General features: G+C 37.6%; 1 protein-coding gene across 3 annotated transcripts in view; it reads right to left on the bottom strand.

The window, feature by feature from the left end:
• nova2 (NOVA alternative splicing regulator 2) overlaps positions 1–21,284 on the bottom strand; it is an 86,794-nt gene extending 65,510 nt beyond the window's left edge. The window contains exons 1-3 of one of the 3 annotated variants that reach the window (XM_015032862.1): positions 19,959–21,284; positions 16,068–16,136; positions 100–243 (exon numbers count right to left, since the gene is read on the bottom strand). In XM_015032862.1, the coding sequence (XP_014888348.1) occupies positions 100–243; positions 16,068–16,136; positions 19,959–20,115 (370 nt within the window). In that variant the 5' untranslated portion in view covers positions 20,116–21,284. Of the gene's footprint in view, positions 1–99; positions 244–4,963; positions 5,289–16,067; positions 16,137–19,958 lie in introns of those variants that run through there. The other 2 variants (XM_015032870.1, XM_015032878.1) reach the window with 2 other exon arrangements.
• Positions 21,285–22,566: the final 1,282 nt, after the last annotated feature.

The following is a 22,566-nucleotide window of genomic DNA, read 5'->3' as shown; positions in this document are numbered from 1 at the left end:
GTCCATCCATCCATCCATCCACCCACCCATCCGTCCATCCATCCATCCATCCACCCACCCATCCATCCATCCATCCATCCCAGGGTTTGTGAGCCTTACCAGGGTAGAAGTCTTTGGATTTTGACAGTTTGATGGTGGCTCCAGTCTCTTTCTGCAGCTGAACGATGGTCTGGCCTCCTTTCCCGATGATTGAACCAGCAGCATAGCTGGGAATCAAAACCTTCAGGAAGTACTCGCCTTCCTCTGCAGCAGGAAACAGGAAACAGGAAGTCAGAAAGTGCAGTAAATGTCAACTTTGTTACAAGCAAAGCTGAAAAAAACAACAACAACAAACCCAGTAACAACATGCTTTTACAACCTTTGTCCTCATGCATGCCTTCTGATTTCAAACAGTTTTCGGCCGACCTCGTCGTTCCAACGCTCCATAAATCTACCCAGTCACTTCCAATGACGATGTTATCATGACAGCAAATTATTTCCATAATCAGATGATTCTTCGCCGGCGTTATCTCCCCTCTCTCTCTCCTCACACCCGTTTGAGCAAACCTCTAAACGCTCCCTCCGGATTGGTCTGATCTAATTTCAGTGTGGGATTTCAGGAATCTGGTCCTCGTCATCATCAGACACGCTGCACCGCGGTTTTGCTATTAGTGCTAATCAGATAGAAACGACGCTCCCGCCTACCTGTCACAACACACATGGTAAATCATTCTTTATAAAGACTGAACTATTTTACGGATGGATATTTCAATTACTGAGAGTTGCATTCACCCTAGGTGGTTTTTACACTGCAAAAAACGAAATCTTACCAAGTTGGTCTAGTTTCTAGTGAAAATATTTCAGTAATTTTGACATAAGACAAAACTAACTTATGAGTAACTTTCCAGGAAAATACAGCAACTTGTTTTAATTCAATAATTCCTTAATGTTGGTGAAAAAATACCAGTTTCCCGGGCAGATTGACATATAACATATTATTCTCATGTTATAGGCGAAACAATCTGCCAATGTAACTAGAACTTTTTCATCAATATTAAAGATTTTTGACTTTAAACAAGCTCCATTATCTTGCTGAAAAGTTACTTGTAAGCTAGTTTTGTCTTATTTCAACTGTACTAAAATATTTACACTAAAAATAGACCAAAAATACTTGGTCTGATTTTATGTTTTCGCAGTGAAAAAAGGATATTTGCACTAGAACTAGACAAAAAATACCTGGTAAATTTTTGTGTTTTTGCAGTGTAGATCTGATTTCAGCAAGATTAATCCTGTCAGTCAGGGAAAGTCGAGATTTTAAGGAGTCATTATTAATTTATTGGAAAAAGCACGTAATAATAAAAATATTCCAAAAACATTAGAAATGCTGTCTAATTTAAATCATACACAAGATTTGAGCATTTATGTAAATATGTCACCATTATTTATCACAACTCATGCAACAAAACGGATATGTAGTTTGTTTATGAGTGTAAAAATGAAAGTAGGAATGGTTAAACAGCATTTGAATTTCAATGTTTCAGATTTTTATTCATCTGATGCTCTGAATAAAAAGGAACAAAATTTGTCCCATTTTCTGTGAAAAGTGAAAAACTAAAAGCAGAATCTGAACAAAACAAAACAAAAATGCATAAAAGGAAACCTTGTCCTCATTCTTACTTGGGAAAATATGAGCTTTTCTGTTTAATTTGATCTTTTAACATCTAATTTGTGCTTTGCAGCTCTTCATGCAGTTCCAGTTTGTTTGATGTTTTGTTCAAAGCTACAAACTTAGTTTTAAACTGTTTCTTTGAAATTTAATCTCATCTTTTACTCAACGGTGCTAAACAAAATTTGATTTAATACAAACATAAAAACTCTGCATCATAAGCAATAAACTAAATTATAAAGCAAAACAAAATGTTTTCATTAAAAATGGTTTACTAAGACCTTCATAGATTAAACTGCAAACAGAAGTTTCTCACAAACACGTTTTGAAGTTGGAAACTGAAACTGGTTCTGCAGCATCTAATATGTCTAATAATCCAGGACGCGCAACGTCTGGGGACAGATTAAAAATAGGATTAAAGGACGCACGTCATCACCACTGTAAACCTAAAACAAGAAGTTTAATATTTAAGAATTGCATCATCAGATGGACAAAAGTATAAAGTTAAGTGGAAATGTTGGTATTTTAAGGAAGAAAATAACAATAATTCATACAAGTAACAAAAATAACAAAATCAGACAAAGGATTTTTTTCCCCCAAATTAGTTTCTTTCAATAAAAAACTTCAGAAACTTTATCAGAAACTGCAGGTTTGTGTCCGAGTCTGGTGAAAACATGTTTGTTTTTCATTCAGAGGGAAGAAAATCCAGAAATTTTACTCAAGAGCAGAAATACTTCATAATACAATTATTCAAAGTACAACGTAGTAAAAATACTCTTAAAAGTGCATTTTTTCAAAAAAAGTTACTCATAAATGTAACTAGTTACTACCCAACTCTGCTGTCAGAAACTGCTAAACAGTGTCGAGGTTAAAAAGTTAACGTTTACTGAATTTTAAAAGTGTTAATCAATGCAACGCAAGCAGGAAGAGTCGTATTTCTTATCTTATTGGAAAAATCTGCCAGGTATAACTTTAATGGTGATGATTCAAAAGGAAGTAGATTTCTGGTTTCTTTTTGAGCCAGACTCTTAAACTCGGTCCCTTTAAATAGAAAATAACAGCAGGGAGAAGTCCAGTTGGTAGCTGTGCAGATTAGTGAGGGATGACCGTGGAGTGGCTGGGTGGGCTTCGGTCTCATCTCTGAGCCGAGCCAAAGCAGACACCCACAGGAAACCCGACACTCCCTGCCCTTCCTCGGCTTGCCTAGTGATGAAATACAAACTGCAGGGAGACCAAGAGGAAAGAACAACGAGCCTGGCCTCAGTTTACCCTGTGGGAATCCCTTCCTCCATCTTTTTTTAAAAGATGAACCCAGGCCAACTCCTGTCAGAGAGTTTGCTTCTGATTTTCAGACCAAACTTTGCGTCCTCTTCCTCCACTTCAGCTCACTTTTCTCTTCTTCATCCAGAGAGACACAATGGAAAAACGTGATTTAACTGTTTATGATCTTTAATCTTGAATAATTGTTCTTCAGGATTTTTGAAAAGTTATAGTTAGACAATTGGCACAAACATCGGTATCGGCCGATATTAGTCATTTTTTAATACATTGGTATCGGCACGATAAATAAAACTGGGCCGATATGAACAGTCTGATATTTATGTTTATCTGTTTGTGGAGGGGCAATTTTTCCCCAAAGGTGACGAAACGATAGTGAAATACATACAATATCGGTAAATATTGGTTATCGGCCATAACCAACATTATCAGATATCGATCCCTACTTTAAATCAGATATTATTTTTACAATTTCAATGACATAAAGGAAAGAAATCAAAATCCTCTCCCTGGAAGTGTTTCTTTTAGCACGTTCACAAATTAGGGTTGTGCTATTTACAGATCATAAATGATATTTTGACTGGCTTTATGGATTTTTGTGGAATATTTGCAAATTTTTAACGTGTCTCATCCTCATCACACTGAGAGCTTTATTTCTGTAGCAGCAGGCCCACTTCACCACCGACTGATGCAACGGTGATGTAATGTTTTTGTGCCAAAAGCATTTCATGGATGCTCAAAGCAACACTTTGAAGCTTAAAGAAGTGTCACGTCGTTTTGTCTGGTTAATTATTTTCCTCCCTTCCTGCTCTTGTTTTTGCTCCCTTTGCTACGGTTTCCTCCACCCAGTCCCATCTCCTCTCTGCAGTGACCCACTTTGGGTAAGGAGCCTCGGACTGACCTGCTTTAGATAGAGAGCCGGCTAATTATAACAGGCTCCTATTAATACGACAGGGGAATTGGTAAATACGAAACGGTCATATCTGTGCAGAAAGCACGTGTGCGACAGCGAGAGGATAAAGAAACACTCTGTGAAACACCTCCTCCGCAAACAGATCGTTTCCGACATCATAAACAGGCCTGCTACACCTCGGCATCCTGACTCATCATATATATAAGAAGATGTAACACATGAGTCATGTTCATCACTTCAGTTGCATGGTAACACAGTTACATGTCACCATGAAATATCCATTTATGATCATGAAAAGTCACTAAGGAAGAGGATTTGTTGAATGTTTTAAGTTCTGATTGTGCTTAGAAAGCCAAACTATTTATGGGATGCTTCATAAAAATGACACACATGAAGATTCGTGGTGCTTCTATAACAAACTTCCAAAAGAAACTGAAAACAGCTGAAGCACTGAGTTCCTTTAAATAAAGACTAAAAACCCGTCTGACCCATAATAAATGAAACATTGACCAACATGGGCAATGATTTTGTTGATGGCATCAAAATGTAACATTTGTTCAACTGTTGACTGTAAGACGTTTTCTTTAAAAGTTTGTAATTTTGTGTTTTTATAATATAAAGTACTTTGAACCACCTTCAACCGCTGAAATAAACTTGATTGATTGACAATAACCAGCTGGGTTATATAACTGCAAGACTAAGCTAGCATTAAAAATCAGATTATAACCTAGCTACATTCACACAGCTTATTTAGTAACAAATATCTTGCTCTTAAATAATAGTTCAACTGAAATAAAAAAATTATAAATAATAATTATATCTAAACTTTCAGTAGTACAAAATGATGTAAAGCACTTTGAACTACCTTGTTGCTGAAATGTGCTATACAGATAAACTTGATTGATTGAAAGAGAATAACTGTTACATTTTTAATGGAAGTCACGTCAAAAAGTCCCATACCCAGATGACAAAAAAAATGTTTCAGAAAAAGTAGCCCTTGCCTTTACCTAGCAGCGTTTTATACTGCTAAGGCTAGCATTTCCTTATCACCGTTACATTTTAAAACGCTGTTATATTATTAAGTATTTTAAGGCGATGTTATTAAGAGGCACAGTGAAAAGACTCACTTACGGCTTTGGAGTTGCAAATTGCAGGCTTGTAATCTAGAGCAAACATATTAGCATCGATTAGCAACGTTTATGGACGACTTGCATGTTAATGTTTACATCCGGAAATGTCGCGCATGCGCACAACGCTGGAGGAAGAGACGATTCTTTTACTTGCCACCAGTAGCAGCGCTGCCGCGGTAGAGCGATTACTATAACTAAATGAAACCTGGAGATGCAGGTATTATTAATTCGTCGCAATTCGCCACAGCAAAGGGGGAAATAATGCAAAAGAACCGTTGAAAAACGGTAGCGTAGCTCTCTGTTGGCCACGCTACGCGCAGACTCGTTGCCATAGCAACTGACGACAACGCCACTATGCGTTTCAGCATTCATCAACAAACACTCAAACATTTCCCACACAAATAACAGAACATTCAGTCCGTTACACTTTTATGTTTTTAGGATTAATGCTTATTTTACGATCATTAATATGTGATTTGTGGTAGATTAGCTCCCGCTGATATGAGCTAAGCTAACTCAGCGGTGGCTGATTAGCTAATTTAACACCTGCTCTACCCATTATGTTGCCTTTTTTTATTATTATTTTAACTGAACCGAAACGCACCGAATTCAACAGCACATCTACATGTTACGGTAGTCAGAGTAAATTAAGAATGACGGTCTACTTCCATCTCCCTGGCTATTTTTTTTTTCTTAATTAAAACATTTTCTGACCTTGTTATCTAGTTGCCATAGAGTTGCGAAACACTGCGTCCCTTTTTCTTTTCTCTTGAGGTGTACATTTAACAATTAACGCGTTATGCTGACAGTTTAACAGCTACACCATGTTGGTCACCATCATCCCGCGAGAGCTTGAGCGCGTGACGTCACGCTCCGATGGGCTACTCAGGAAGTTAGCTTTCTGTAGATTAGCTCTGCAATTGGAGGAAAAGCACATTACGTAGCTAAAATATTGCCTTTTCTGATTATTATTAAATGGAAAAAGTGACTTTGTACAATGCCCTAGATAAAGTCATGATTTAAACAAGTAACTCATTTAAACAAGGTAACACTGTTAGCTTAAATATGATGGACTGTGATGAAAAGTACCGGTAGTTAAAATAGTAACTACTAAAGTTTCATTTTTGTGCCAATGGAGAAGTCTCAAGTTAAGATGAAACAGTATTTACGTTTTCTAAGTAAACTACTTCAAGTGTTTGTCTTTGGCTATTAAAAACTCAGTTTTGCTACTGTGATTTCAGTTATTTATTGTCCTGTTATTCAGCATTTGGCATAATTTAACAACTTGTTTTTTTAATGTATTAGTCGCCTAATGACTCACGTACAAAGTAAACAACAAACTGTTAAAGAAAATGAGAATGAATGTGCTACACTTAAAGAAGAAGTTCGCAGTGAGAGCTACCAGGAGCTGAAAGAAACAAATCATAGCTTCCACTGTTGTTTTGTGTGTCTTGATATGAACCAATTATTGCAGCTGGTTTTGGTTTTCAGCTTTTTGTTTGTTAGACATTCGCTCCAAGCTGAACAAGCACCAGAGAATAAATCAAACTTTCAGACCCACAAGTTGCTTACAGATGCCACAGAGCTGAAAACAGTGACTTTGTCAAAACGACCATTAGGTCATGGCAAGCTTTAATTTAAAACACCTTAAGACGCAGCACACTGTGCACAACACAGCTAACCGGGGCGCCTGCCTGGAAACACATGTCGATGTCACAGTATCGTTTCATCCCTGTCCTACTTTGCTTCGACTTTGTGACTAGATTTTCCAAACTGCCAGATTTCCTGTGGTCAAATCGAACCTCAGATACATGCACTGTGACACGGTTATAAAAATAAACTTATTACTCATTTGCTCTGGAAACTACACCATTAAAGCACCGACCGGTGTGCAACATAGCAGAGTGTGTGTTTGTGTAGATCTGTAGTTCAGTGGGTTCCCCAACCGCCGCCAGGGTTGCCAGATCTGACGGACAGTGTCCTAAAAAACCACCCGGAACATTTAATCTAATGAAATTCATGGTGAAAGCATCAATTATAGTCGTATATACAGACAAGCCAAAGCAGTTTTGGTTGTCCTTTATTACATTCTGACCAGAACTAGGTCCCGCTGGGACTTTAACAAAGTGAGACTTGAGTTTTTTGTCCTTTTAAATCATGAAGTTCTCCTGGGATTTCGGTTTTACAGCACCACCGCATGTGACACTTGATTAACCAATGACTAGTCACTGATGTCACATTTGAGAGATTCTAGAGATTTCTAAACAAATTAACTAATAAGTCAGGTTGTCAAGCCATTAAAAAAAATAATCAAATTAATCTGATTAATGCCGTGTCTAATTTTGCAAGCTTAAAATATAAATATGAACACAGTTGTGCAACTCCCTCCTTCTGTCACAGTCCAACCAATTAAATTGTAGATTTTTTTGCAGCAGAAAGCAGGTCATGTCGTCTCCCAGTACTCAACACACACTACACATGCACACCAGTAGTAGCAAACTTGTTCAGATAGATTTCATTTTTGTAGTAGGTAGAACATTTTGACAGTTTTGTGCTTTGAAAGAATTTTGCTCTAAGCTTTTCTAAAAACCCTCCAAATGTTGTGAAACGCAGCCCAATTTTCAACAACCCGCCCAAAGCTGGTTTTTTCCAGCCCAACCTGGCAACACTGCCGGCTGCTGCAACGAGGGTCTTTGTTTTCACTGAGCGTCTCTCACAGACGCAGGAAGTCCCCACATTTCCTTTAATGAGAAGACACAAAAAGAAAAGAAGAAATGGCCACCGGCGGGTTATGAATGGAAGGAGCTTCCAGCCTGGTCTCAGAGCGAGTCTGCAGAGACGGCGCTCCACCTTACTGTGTGTTCAGACAAAACCAGAGGAGATGCAGAAACCGTGAAAAAAAAAGAAACGCATTCAAAATGAGGTTCTGGAGCTGCAGCGTTTGTTTACAATAAATAATAAATCCTTCTCCACCACGACGTAACTGGATGTGTAAACAGTCCAATCTGTTGCTAAGGCCCCCAGCAGACCCGGCAGGCCCAGAATAGGCTCGCCAACGTCGGGGGGGATTGAACGCTCAAATCCTGGGATCTGGTGTCCTCAGGCCTGCAGAGGCCACGCAACACCAGGCTCTCCACTTCATCCTCGTTCAGGCAAACCAGCATGAGACATTTAAAAATGAAGATAATTTCCTTTTCAAAAATATTTCATCACAAACACAAAACCTTACCAAGTAATTTAGATTAAGTTTCTAGTACAAATACCAGAATCAGAATTATTGGTTTTTGTCGTTGAACATGAAGAAAGCACAACAAAATGTAAAAAACAGCAACTCTCAAAGGTAAGTCAAATAACTGAATAAAATAATAATAAATAAGTATATCTCAATAAATTTAAAAATATAGTAGAAACACAGAACTGGAAAAATATCTGGAAATAAGAACAAACTTAATTACAAGTAACTTTTCAGCAAGATATTAAAGCTTCTGGTAAGTAAATAATTCCTTAATATAGATGAAAAAGTAGTGATAGTTCCTCTGGCAGATTATTTCACTTATAACAAGACATTTTCCCTATGAGTGAAATAATCTGCCAGTGGAACTAGAAGTGGGTTGCTAGGTAACAGTCTGGGCGTGGCTCAGGTTGCTAGGTAACGGTCTGGGCGTGGCTCAGGTTGCTAGGTAACGGCACAGTGGAATATTCCACCAGCGGAACTTTTATCGATATTAAGACATTTCTGACTTACAACAAGCCTCTCTATCTTGTTGTAAAGTTACTTATAAGTTAGTTTTGTCTTATTTTGAATGTGCTAAGACATTTACACAAGAAACTAGACTAAAATACTTGGTAAGATTTTGTGTTTTTCCAGTATTAATTCTTTTCATACCAGCTAACTAAACAAGCACACTTCAGAACAAGCTTCTCAGATTTATTTTCCACAATTTGACAAAATATAAATAGGAGGACAGAACGATACGGATGAAAAACATCAATATTTAAGTATTTCCTATCAGTCGATAGTTATTAGTTTTTTGTTTTAAATATCTGAAATACTTCCAGACCTTTCTTGTTTTGTCCACAGTTTTCACTTCATGCCAGTCTTTTTTCATTTTTAAGCAGTTGAACTTGTTTTATTTCAAGTGTACAAAGATATTTGTACTAGAAATTCAACCAAAATTACTTGGTAAGATTTTGTTTTTGCAGTGTATATCATATTATGCCTTTGCTAAAGCCATATTTTTTTTATTTAGAATCATGTTTTTATCAGATATAAGGAAATACTTACATGCTTGGCTTATTAAAAACGAATAAAATCCACAAAATAACAAGGATTTGTTAGAATACTAATCTTATTTTAATCTGTTTATCTTCAATGAACATATCCCAGATCGGGGTTGACAGATGGTGCTTTGGTTGTTTTGTATAGAATTGGCAAATAAATTTGTATAAAAATGACATAAAAATTTTCTGAAATAAAAATTCTCCTTCAACAAGAAGATTTAGTCGAGACCAAAGCGCTGTAGTTAAGACTTTTATCATCCAGTTTTTGGTAGAAAGAGAGAAAAACAATAAGTCACGGAAATTATTGAGCTCATTTTATTTTATCATGCGATTAATTTACTTATTGTTTATGATGACATATGTTGTGTTGATACAGCTCTTTCTATTAAACTGTTTGACATATTAGTAAATTAACACATGCAGCTCCTGAGCGAAGAGTTGGACCATTATTTTTCACAAACATTTGATTTCCAGGTGTCCAACTTGGACGTCTGAGGAGGATTTTATGAAAATGTACAAATAAAAACAGCAACAAAAAAAAGAGCTAAATATGAGCAAAGGTGGGTAGAGCAGCGAAAAACTGAACTCAAGTAAGAGTACCAATACTTCAACATACTTTTACACAAGTAAAAAGTAGCAGGAAATTACTAAAGTAAGAGTAAAAAGTATTTCGTAAAAAAAAGTCTACTGAAGTACTGAGACCAAATTATCAATCATTTAATACTTAAAAATTACACCATCAGATGGAGCAAAATATAAAGCTAAGTGGAAATTTTGGTATTTTAAGGACCAAAATGACAATAATTTATAAAAGTAACAAAAAATAACAAAATCAGGCAAAATAATTTTTTCCAAATCAATAAAAAACTTCAGGAACTTTAACAGAAGCTGCAGGTGGATTATAGTGGATTTCTGGTTAAAACATGTTTGTTTTTCATTCAGTTGGTAGAAAATCCAGAAATTTTACTCAAATAAGAGTCAAAATACTTCATAATAAAATTACTCAAAATAAAAATACTCCTAAAAGTAAATTTACTCAAGTAAATGCAATTGTCTAAATATAACCAGTTACTGCCCAACTCTGAATTTAGGTAGACAAACATAAATAACAGCTGTCACAGTTTGATAAATGTAAAAAATAAGCCGTGTTTTTGGGGGTAAAAGGAAAAAACGTTGATCCGGTTTGATGAAAGGAGGTTCTGGAATGGCGGCTCGGAGCTCTGGGGAAAATATTCATCTCCCTTAAGCAGGGAGAGTTAAGGGGGTGTGCAGGCTTTGTCTAACACACCCCTGGTCTTTTGTTGGAAGGTAGCACACACACACACACACACACACACACACACACACACACACACACACACACACACACACACACACACACACACACGAGCGAGTGCAAAGCTCTCCAGCCGTGAGGCTCTGACCAGCTGTCTGCGCTCTAAAGACGGCCTTCGTCACTCAGAAAAACACAGCGAGCAGGAAATGTTTCTGCTTCTCACATTCACCGTCGCTGATTCAGTTATTCTACTTTTTTATGTTTTAAAAGACTACATTTGTTTGGCCTTTCTTATTGTCATTTTTAGAAAGAACAAGAAGTCAAATTTTGACAGTATTTTTTCTTTGACTTGCTCCGTACTGAACTGGATTTAACTCCGTCTGCCATAATTCTTTGAATTCATGAGATGGAACAACATTTAATTTCCCTTTCGGATCAATAAAGTATTTTTTAATTTGAAACCCAACAGTTACAATAAAATCTTGCTGCATAATTTCAGTTTGAAACAAAGGCGTAGGACGAGCCAATCGGGGGGAAACATGGCGGCTAACAACAATAGCTTAACGCGGTCACTTTGTTTCTGTGTGAGTGTGAGAATCGGTATTGTTGGGAGCGTTTCGGAGGCGGGGGGTCCTTCCAGTCGCCCTCTCGCTTTCATCACAGCCTCATCCATATTCATGGCCGCCCTCTTCGCTCTCCTCGCCTGTTAGCCGCCGTTAGCTCTGACCGACCGCCTGCTCAGCCAATGGCGTCCCCCCCTTCATGAGAACATCGCCAACCTCTCTGTTCACCCCACCCTGTTCAATCCCTTATTCGTTTGTTTTTCTAATTTGACGCATTGGCTTAAAAAACAGAGCTAGACGGTGAGGAGGAAAGGGAGGAGAGGGAGAAGATGTTGCTGCCGATGGTGGCTTTAGCATCGATCGGCCCAGGAAACGGTTGCCGAGCGAGCGTCGTCGACAGCGGCGACGGACAAAAGGATGGAAGAAGGGCGTGATTAGCGTGGACGAAGAGGAGAGGGTGAAGAAAACAGGCGTGTCCGCAGAGGAAAAGCACCGTTCGTTCACAGAAACGCCTCGAAACGACCCAAACTGTACAATTAATTCAATATATCCCATAACTAGACATGTAATTACCACGTAATTACCACATATTCACAGGTAATACCACCAGCCTGTCATTACCAATTTAACCAGACAATAAATTGTCCCAGAAGTTATTGCAATAAACGATAATATTGTCATTTTGAGACCATTTCTGAGTGATAAACTTAAAAATTTTAATGAATATTTAACACTGGAACTGGAAGACATTTTAAATATCCAAATTAAAAAACAACAACAGAAACAATAAATAAAATGAATTATAAAGTCTCTGTAAACAGCAAATGGCCAGTTGAGATCAAAACACCAGACTGAAAACTTTTATCATCCAGTTTTTGGTAGAAAAAGAGAAAAAAATAATAATAATTGAGTTAATTTAAATGTTAATTTACAAGTTTTTTTTTTGGACTAATTGTTACCAAGCATTTTATTTCATACTTACTGCCACATTAATTTAATTTAACTGTAAAACCTGATTTCTTGTCAAAATGTGACAAAATACCATGTTTTTGTATACGAATCTGTATACACTGCAAAAAACCAAAATCTTACCAAGTGCAAATATCTTAGTACACTTGAAATAAGACAAATTAACTTACAATTAACATTTTAGCAAGAAGTAAAGGCTTATTTTAAGCAACTCCTGAATATTTATGAAAAAGTTATACTTCCATTGGTAGAGTAGTACGCTCTGCCGTTACCTAGCAACCCCAGCCAAGCCCAGCCTGTAACCTAGCAACCAAGTTCTGGTTCCACTGGCAGATTATTTCACTTATAACAAGGGAAAGTGTCTTGTTATAAGAAGTACTTTACTTTTTAATTGATATGTAGGGATTATTTACTCAGAACAAACTCCCATGTTTTGCTAAAAAGTTACTTGTAAGTTAATTTTATCTCTTTTCAGCTGAACTAAGATATTTGGACCAGAGACCAAAATACTTTATAAGATTTTGTTTTTGCAGTGTATGTGTTGCATTGTATTGCCTTAATCACGTTGATTATTACATATTTATTTAATGTTATAAAGTCGGATCAATGTGAAAATGGCTGCCAAAAAAACCCCAAAGTCCAGAGCGAGAGGAGAACATCAGGAAAAAATAAAATAAAATTAAGATCAATATCTCCAAAGACCCGAAGTCATATAGCCAGTGTGCTGTTAATCCATCATTTCCACGCCTCCCTTCATCTCTCTCATTAAACCTGGGCTCTGCTTTTTGCAGGTAGTTGGACATAAAACACAGCGACAGACACACACATGCAGAAACCTTCAGTCTATCACTGGGCAAGGGCGTTTCAAGGTCGCCGCCTCTTTCTTCCCAACAACAGCCAGCCCATCCATTTACTAAATGAAGCACTATATCCTAGAGGACGGAAAGCAGACGTACAGACGGAAAAGGAAAATAATAAAAGTAAGCGCAGAGCTGGGAATATGTACAAAAAACTGATCCCTAATCAGTTTAACAACCTGAAAATTCAGGCATTAAACTTGGTTTCAGTCACATAAAATGTTCAATTCCTGAAATTAAAATTAAAAAAAAGAAAGCATTTTGGGTTATATAAGAGTTTTTAAAGGCTTATGCAAGCTGTGTTTTCTACCTAAAACCTACATTTGTTTTAAAGCTCCAGACTGCCGGCGGGAACCGTAAGGTTCTGCAGCTAAAAGGCTAATGCTAATGCTTTCTGCTAGCTTTTCAGTGTCTTCTGGGTGAGACTGTGCCCTAAGCATGATGGGAAATAGGTCAGAACTGAGGTTATCCCAGTTAACTAAAGCTAACAAAGTAACAAAAAGTGATATTGAGAAAACATTTTTGTTAACTGTAATTAATGGGTGAAACGATGACTAACTAGAACATTGTGCGTTTATAAAACTAACTAAAACATATTTAAAGTATAGATATAATGTCCTGTGTTTTCATGCTTATGAATCTATTATTTAGCCTTTTGAACTGATGTGAAATAGATTTTTTTACATCAGCTGCCGGCAAATTAGAAATGTGGCTATGCTACTAGCGGCTATGCTACTAGCGGCTATGCTACACTAGTCCACAAGATGGCAGCCGCAAAAGTTGGGAGAAAATACCAGAGTCGGTTCAACAATAACTGAATACAAGTTTTACAGAATAATATCTTCTGATAGGTATTTACTGGAACTGGTGCAGAAAATCATAAACTCATCAAATTATCAAGTCTGTTTCATTCATTAATATTTAATTTTTACTTTTAATTACTTGTCTACTTCCTGACCAGAGTTATAATAGTTTTGGGTTTTTCTTTATGGTTCATTTTTACTCATTATGATTTTTTGTTGGTTTAATTCTGTTAGTTTTGTTACTTTTTATGGTTTATTAGTTTTACTAGTAGTTTTGGTTAATTTTCATGCACAGAATTAAAAAAAGGTTTAACATATTTTGTTTATGTTTAGTGAAATAATCTGCCAGTAGAACTAGAAATTGGTTGCTAGGTGACGGGCTGGGCTTGGCCGTGGTTGCTAGGTAACGGCGCAGCGGAACATTCTACCAGTAGAACTAGAACATTTTCACCAATATTAAGGAATTACTTACTTGAAACAAACTCCTTTTGATTGCTGAAAAGATTCTTATGAGTTAAATTTGTCTTATTTCGCTATTTGCAGTAGAAAATACTCTGTTAGTTTTGTGTTTTTACAGTGAAGTTGTAGCTCCTTCTGTTCCAACAAGTGAAACTGGATCAAATATTAACAGTGAGCTGATTAAACGTCTGATCGCTCCATGATGAATTCCTTTAATAGCGTGGGGGACGGGTGCCGGGCGCCTGCTGCGTCCTGCTGCCGGGGCGGGGGGAACACGGAGGAGCGGCGGATTAGCCGGCTGACAGTGGGGTGGGGGATGTAGAGCGAACTCACTGATCTTTTCCGTCTATAACATCAGCCTCAGCTTTTTCTGTTTTGGTGAGCAACTGGGATTTATGAGCAACTGGGGGTTGATGGGACGGGCGCTGCGGCGGGCCCGTGTCATTTCAACTCTCTGACAGCTGACCTGCCTTTTTTAAATCTATTTTTTTATAGGTATGCACATTTTCAATCAACCACCCTGACACATGTATCCTTTTGTTCTCATTAGCCTTTGCTTTTTAAAAAAAAGCATTGAATGAGATAAACAGAAATATTCCGTCCCTGCAGAATATTCTGGGGTTTTCTTGCTTGAATATAAATTAATCTTTTAGAGAAATCTTTACTTTGTTGTTTATTTTTACCTTTTTGCAACTAAAAAGTTTGAAAACTTTAATCAAGTTGCATCGATTTATCCCCCAACAATCAGAATCAACCAATTTTCCCATGATTGTCTCTGATGAGAAGCTATGTTTCCATCCGCCATATAAACTGTGTAATTTGACATTTTGAACATGAACTCGCCAAATTTTTTTTGATAAAAAGTTTTGGTGCTGAAATGAGTTCTTTTTCTTTTTCAGTCGTATTTAAATTGGTTTATTTCACTAAACGGCAACAGAAACGCATTTTTCCCGACACACGAGTCACATGATCAACAGCCGGATGTTACTACAGGCAGAAACGACAAAGAAGACGACAACAGGAAGTCGTTTAACAAATCGTGTGAAGAAACGTATTCGCGTGGGATTTCTAATTCCTTATTTAAAGGAAACACCACAATTGCAAAATTGTGTTCTTTCTACAGTAACGGAATATCGACAAAGTTTTGCACACAGTTGAATGGCAACACAGCAACTGACATACAAGTACAATATTGGAAAACAAATTAAAAATGTTCATATTAAATATATCATAAGTATGAATTCCTAACAGTTTGTGATCCATAAATACATCTGGCACTTTAATGCTTTTTTTTTTCAGTTTAAGGAAAATCAGATGAAGGGAAGAGAAATAATAATCCTCTTTTCCACCGTTTAGAAAACCTGCAGCACATTTCCTTCTTAAAATAATCATACAGAAACCCAGGAATCGGTTTTTGCCGGTCTCTGTCTGATCGGTGCCGTTTCAGTTCTGCAAAGTAAAAACAGAAAACGCGACTTTTGTATTCGTCCCGACCGCAAAGTGAACCGAAGATGAACGTTTCAACAACACATCAGCAGATGATATGGCCAGCATGAGGTCAAAGGTCATCAGCAGTCATCTGTGCAGTTATGTTGAACATCATGAAATAAAAACAAACACTGGATCTGCGTCAAAGAAAAGCATGGCAATGGATGTTATGGAACTGAAAACATACAATATAAACAATATCACCATGCATTACTCTGAGCAATGAAAAGAATGAAGCTCCTGTTTAAATGTCTGTTAAAAGATCCTAATCGTTTAAATTCTGTTTGAAATTTGCCTTCAGGAAAAACAGAAACATTAGCCGTGTTGCAGGGTTAGCAGTAGAGACTATTAAAAACAACAAAAGAAAAGAAGAAGGTAGAAGATCAAAATCAAAGTCTGTCTTACCATGAGTCTCAGTTTCTTGTTGAGGGTAAACAATGCCTTCAGATTCAAATAGGGGCTGCAGGAAGGCCACTACAGAGAGAGGAAGCACAGGGGTGGGGAGTGTGTGGCGTCAACTAATCATTCAGAGAAACAACCAGAATCATCTAACTGTAGATCTGCAGCCTGAGACAGAAACAGCAGCGCTGGGTCACCAATCCCCTCGGAAACAGAAGCTGACTTTGTGTCGCATGAAGCCCAGATCGGGCCGATCGCAGCCAAATGAGACACAAAACATTTTACAACACAGGAAAAAACACAAAATACTACCAAGCATTTTGTCTTACACTTGAAATAAGACAAAAATGACTCAAAAGTTTGTTTTAAGTCAATAATTATTGCATATAGATTAAAAAAAAAAGCTTATAAGAAGTTTTTCCTTTTTGAAAGGATAAAATCTGCCAGTTGAACCAGAATTTAAGAATTATTGACATAAGCTTATCCATTTTAGTCATTTTGACTTATTTCAATTGTACTAAGATATTTATAGAATAAGCAAGCTAGTTTTCAGTTTATAAACTTTGAATAGTAGTTCCAATTGCAGATTTTTTCACCTAAAACAGGAAAAATGTCTTATTGTTTTTATCTATAAGCAATAATTATTGGCTTAACAAGCTCATATGTTTGCCAAAAAAGTAAATTTTTTGTTAGATTTGTCTTAATTGGAGTGAATTCACATGTTTCCTTAGAAACTGGATCAAAAATACTTGGTAAAATTGTGTTTTTGTCCATTTAAGCTCCGCCTCCTGCTAGCCTTAAACATGTGGCTGAGGCTTAGGCGTCCGCTCTGCCTGAGTAAAAGTCATCATCCAATGTCCTACTACACTTGAAATAAGAAAAAATGACTTAAAAATAACTTCTAACAAGTTAAATAAGCTTGTTTTAAGTCAACAGTAAACAATAATTAAGTTATTTTTGTTTTATTTCAAGCATTTCACTAGAAACTGGACCAAAAATACTTGGTAAAGTTGTGTGTTTTGCCGGCTTTTAGCTCCGCCTCCTGCTTGTTGCTAGTCTTAGGCATGTGGTTATCTGGCTGTGGTGCAGGCGTCCTCTCTGCCTGAGTAAAAGTCATCATCATCATCATCCCAAGCTTTTCATTTGTCTAAATGCACACACCGGCGGAGTGTTGCGCAGGCAGCGGGAGCGTCCCCAGGGTCCCGGCTGTGGGTTTTTACATGCAGCCTGCTGCTCTGAGTGCTGCATCGATCTGCAGTTAAACACCGCCGGCTAACCTGACGCTCAACCCTCCTCAGGTGGAACGATGCTAACCAAGATGGCAGACGGTGGGGGGGTTGTAGGGCGGTTACTGTTCCTCCCCACAGTTTCAAAGTCCTTTAAATTTGGCAAAAACATCAGATTTAGCCTTTTGAAAATGTTTACATCATCTTTTTGTATTTGAGTTACACTATAAAAAAGAGAACAGCAACAAATTACGCTACGTTAGCTAGCTCACTTTGAAAAATGCTACATAATTTATTGTGTGCTACTATAATAATCAATTTGTTGTGATATTTTAGCAGCAGTAACAATAATTAGCTTGTTTGCTGTATTTATGAGATCATTTCATTCATGTTTTTTCTATAATAATCATGAAACATGCACTACACTGCAAAAACAAAATCTTACCAAGTATTTCTGATCTAGTTTCTAGTACAAATATTTCATTAGCTTACAAGTAACTTTTTATCAAGATAGAAAGCTTGTTTTAAATAAATAATTCCTTTATATTGATGAAAAAGTTCTTGATCCATTGGGAAATTATTTTACTTATAAAAGTGGATTAAGTACTTTTTCATCAATATAAAGGAATTATTTACTTAAATCAAACCTCTATCTTTTGCTGAAAAGTAACTTTTAAGTTAGTTTGTCTTATTTGAAGTGTACTTAGATATTTGCAGTAGAAACTAGACCAAACTTGCTTGGTAAGATTTTGTGTTTTTGCAGTGTATTTTTACTCGAGGTGTCTGAATTTCATGCCTTGCTTCTTGAATTAACATAAAATTGCTCCTTTTAGACGTTGCAGGAACATTTCTTTTTAATGTCTTGCACAGATTCAATAAATCTCCCAGAATCCTCAGGCGGTTTTATATCGACTGTAATCTGAAGTACTTTCCTCTGAAATCTGCGCAAAATACATAAAGTCTGAATTAGCTTAGCAGGTACTGTGCGTACCTTCCACAGTTTAAATTTATGCTAGCATAGTAAAGGGATGGCTCATGTTTTTATGTTCTTTTGTTGGACCTGGAGGTCTGTCAGCAGTTAATATCTCACCTCCAGCAGATTTTATAATATTATATAATCCAGATCTGTTGGTGGTTAGAGGCTAAAGCTAAGCTAACAGCTAATCTGAGGACTGAAGATCAAAGCAAACTTTCATCCTCCTGAAACTTTTTTAACCTTTAAAGAGAAATATTTACAAAGATTATTTATAAAACTATAAATTGGAGGAGGTGCAACACCAATTCTCTTCCCAGGAGAAACAAGGATTTAAAGAAACGGAAGATGTAAAGAAAATTCCAGTCAGAAAAGGACAAATGTAATAAAACAACCTCCTACGAACATCTCCCATGAAAACAATCATGAGTTTCTACCCAATATGAACATCATGACAGCCTAAATGCTTATAAAACGTTTCCAACAGTGGAGTTAATTTGAAACAAGAGAAATACGATTTGGTCAAAGCATTAGCTTTAGCCCCAAAGATCAACTTATCTGGATTTCTATTAAATAAAGTCATCAAGATGGCTCTCTTCTGCAGGTAAGATGTTGTTTACCAAAAGAAGAAACTGATCAAAACCAAGAACCTCCCGTATTTTTTATTCTCATTCTTTTGACGCATTTGTAAAAAATCTGACTAAAGTGAAGCATAAGTTGCTATTCCTTCATTCTTTGTTGCGTTTAAGATTACAAATCCTACCTGAGAACCTGCAGGGCATTTTAAACGAGTTTGGAAGGAAAAGAATCTGCGCATTTTTTAAAGTATGACTGTCCCTTTAACTGTCCTTCATCTTGGCAGAATATTTAAAGGAACACTTGCACCTGTGCGCTGAATGGAGGAGTCTATTCAGAGAGCATTGATGGAGCGGGTAGGTGGGGGTGCATGGCCACTTTATGCTACTGATGGTGATGGGGATGCTTGGCGCATGACAGCATGTAAACAAAAACCAAATGTGGTGATCATCTAGCTTGGAGGATAATGAAGAAACATCATCTGAATGTTAAAAACCGCAGCCGAAAAATAAAAAATAACCAAAAACACAAGCAGTCTGAGCGGCAGCGGAGCCCGGACTGTCGCAGTCTGAGCCGGGCTCCGCTTGTTTTTCACAGGCCTGCGGCTCCCGTCAAGCCGCTTGTGTAACCGCGCAAACGGCGCGGCGATGGAGGCTGATGCGGGAGATTAGCACAAGGTCATCCGCGACGGGATGAGACCCTGACCGGGCTGCCTGCCCGCCTGCCGGCTTTCACTTGTTTACATCCTTCACCTCGCATCCAGCATGGCGGCCGGATTTCTCCAGACGCGATAATTTATGTAATTTGACAAAAAAGGTAAATAAAAATAGAGGCTGAATCGTGCGCAGGAAGGAAGGAAGGAGGGGAAAGACGAAGGCTTCCCTCCAAATCCCTGCGCGCTTCATTGTTTCCTTCCCATCACAAGCGGCGACCCGTGATTATTTTACTGCTGATGGGAAATGATCGCCGCTCAGGAGGGCGCGGGGAAAAACAGCCCCTTTTAATTTATAGCGGTTTTCCGACCTCCTGCCGCTAAGTTTTTATCCATTTCTTAGAATCAACCTGCGTTTCGGTTCAGCCGCGGCTCTCCCGTCCAGCCAGCATCCCCATCTCTGCTCTTACCTCCCGTGTTTGTGCGCTTGGTGCTGCTGGCCTCCGTCGGGGTCTCCAGGGGTCTTTTACGCGAATCCGGGGGGTCGGACTCCATGTGCGGCTGCTGACTGTGATGGTGGGGACTTGAGAAAATGCCGTTTTGCTGCACAGCTCCGCCGGCCATCATTTTCGAGCTCGCTCTTGGATGCTTAAGCTGCGTCTGCGCTTAAATCCCCCGTCCGTGTGTGTGTGTGTGTGTGTGTGTGTGTGTGTGTGTGTGTGTGTGTGTGTGTGTGTGTGTGTGTGTGTGTGTGTTTTTGTTTTTTTCTTCTTCCTCCCTTTCTCCGCTGGTCTTTACGCAGCGCAGCCGTGCAGATGAGTCCTGGGAGAAAGCGAGGTCGCTTTAAGAATGGGGGAAATACGCCTTTTTCTTACGGACGGAGCAGGTTGAGAGATGCTGCGCAGCGACGGAAAGATGGAAACAAAAATCCACCGGATCCGCTTCCTGCGGGAAAATTATAACTATAACAATAAAACAATAATAATAAAAAATACTCTTTCTTCCAAGAACCTTCAGATACGCGAGCTAGGATGTGTGTATCATTCCGCTCATGTCCGGCAGGATGGTGGCGCTCCTCCGCGAACAATGAAGAAAACAAGAAAAACAAAGAAATAAACAAAACAAAACAAAAAAAAAACAATCGGGGTTGTTGTAATAATGTGTAAAAAAAAAAAAAAAGGAGGAAAATCCGAGCGTAATCTCAGTGCGGTTGTCCGGTCCTGGCTCCAGGAGGCGCAGATGAAGACACCCCGGGGTGTCGGAGGGCGGCGCGGGTCCGCAGCTGCAGGAAGACGCGGAGAAAGAGGCGTGCGGTTCGGCTGACTCGGTGAAGATGCTGCAGTCTCGCGTTCAGAGCATCCCTCCTCTGACTGGCTGCTGGAGGAGGCGCAGGGCAGCGGCTGACGACACTGGGCCCGTTGATGCGTTCACGGCGCCTCGGAAATCCTGAAGCGTCGCCCTCCCACCCCTCTAAAAACTCCTACTTTTTGATAAGAAACACGCGATCAGGCGGGTTAAACCTCAAAACATCAGGTGTGGTTAGGTAAAGATTGGCTTTTTAAATCATTAATTAGAAAACCATGAAAAGGTTTATTTACTTCAGAAATGTAAGTTGAAATCGAGTCACTAAATTACACCTTGATTAACTTAATTTAGAAGAAAATCACCTGCTGACTTATGAGGCAAGGCAGAAAAAGGTAATTACCGTTGACTATTGTTTCCAAATGGAAGAGGAAAGTTTAGTGGAAGGAAAAAGTGTAGTAGAAAAAAATAACTGCAGCTTTTATAGGATCATGAAACCTATAAAAGTTTTTTTATTACTTTCTTTCTATAAAAGAAAGCTGCTATACTTATAACACTGTAAAAACTTTCTTAAGAACAATAAAAACAATATTAAAATATTTTCTTATGTTCTTATGAGTCACACTTTCATGGGAAAACCTGCTGACTTGTCACTGATAAGATGGAAAGTTACAAAATGACATTAAACAGTTTAGTTGTTTGAAAACTATTGTTTCCAAATAGAACAGGAAAGTTGAGTGGAAGGAAAAAGTGTTATGAAAAAAAGATGACTGCCACTTTCAGAGGATCATGAAACAATCCTATATCAGATTGGTTCTTTTCCTTATATAAAACAGTTTTATACTTATGAAAGTATAAAAACTTCCAAAAGACCAATAAAAATAATATTAAAATATTTTTCTTATTAGTTATAAAACCATGGCGAAACCTGCAAACATGTCAGTGAAATGTTGGCAAGTCAGAAAAGGTTATTAAACAACTATGTGGATTGTTTCCAAATGGAAAAGGAAAGTTGAGTGGAAGGAAAAAGTGTGGTACAAAACAAAAACCAGGATAACTGCAGATCTTATGAAACAATCCTACAAATGATTTATTTTCTTTTTTCCATAAAAGAAAGTTGCAAAAATATACTTTCCAAAGAAACTATACTTTTTATACCTTTATAGAAATGGAAGAGGAAAGTAGAGTGGAAGGAAAAAGTGTGGTACAAAACAAAAGCAAGGAAAATTGCTGCTTTTAAAGGATCATGAAGCAGTTTTTATATAAAACATTGTTATTTTTTCTTTCTGTAAAATTTTTATACTTATTAAAAACCAATAAAAATGATTAATATTAAATACTTTTTACGTCATTATGAGTTACACAATCATGAGGAAACCTGCTGACAAGGAGGAAAAAGTTTGCTAGCGAGTCATGTGATCAACAACCGGATATTGCTACTAGCAGAAACGCTGAAAAAGACAACAGGAAGTGGAAGGAGGATGATGCACATTTATAACGACCTGAACAAATTTACTCAGGTGTGATTTTAATTGTGTTTCTTATTTAATGGAAAACCAAAATGGCGAAATTGTGTTTTTGTTTTTGACATTAGCAGAATATTGAAAAGTTTTGCGCCCATTTCTAATGGAAACGCAGCTTCTGATGTAATACTTTATGCAAATAGGAAACAACTAAAGAAAAACTAAAAATACTTTTTAAATCGTATTACATATAGTTAGATAGATAGATAGATAGATAGATAGATAGATAGATAGATAGATAGATAGATAGATA

The sequence above is a fragment of the Poecilia latipinna genome, unplaced genomic scaffold (genome assembly GCF_001443285.1).
Source record: "Poecilia latipinna isolate Pla-1442-1.1 unplaced genomic scaffold, P_latipinna-1.0 Scaffold15, whole genome shotgun sequence".
Taxonomy (NCBI): domain Eukaryota; kingdom Metazoa; phylum Chordata; class Actinopteri; order Cyprinodontiformes; family Poeciliidae; genus Poecilia; species Poecilia latipinna.
Note: the sequence above shows the minus strand (reverse complement) of the source record. Positions and strands in the feature narration are given on the sequence as shown.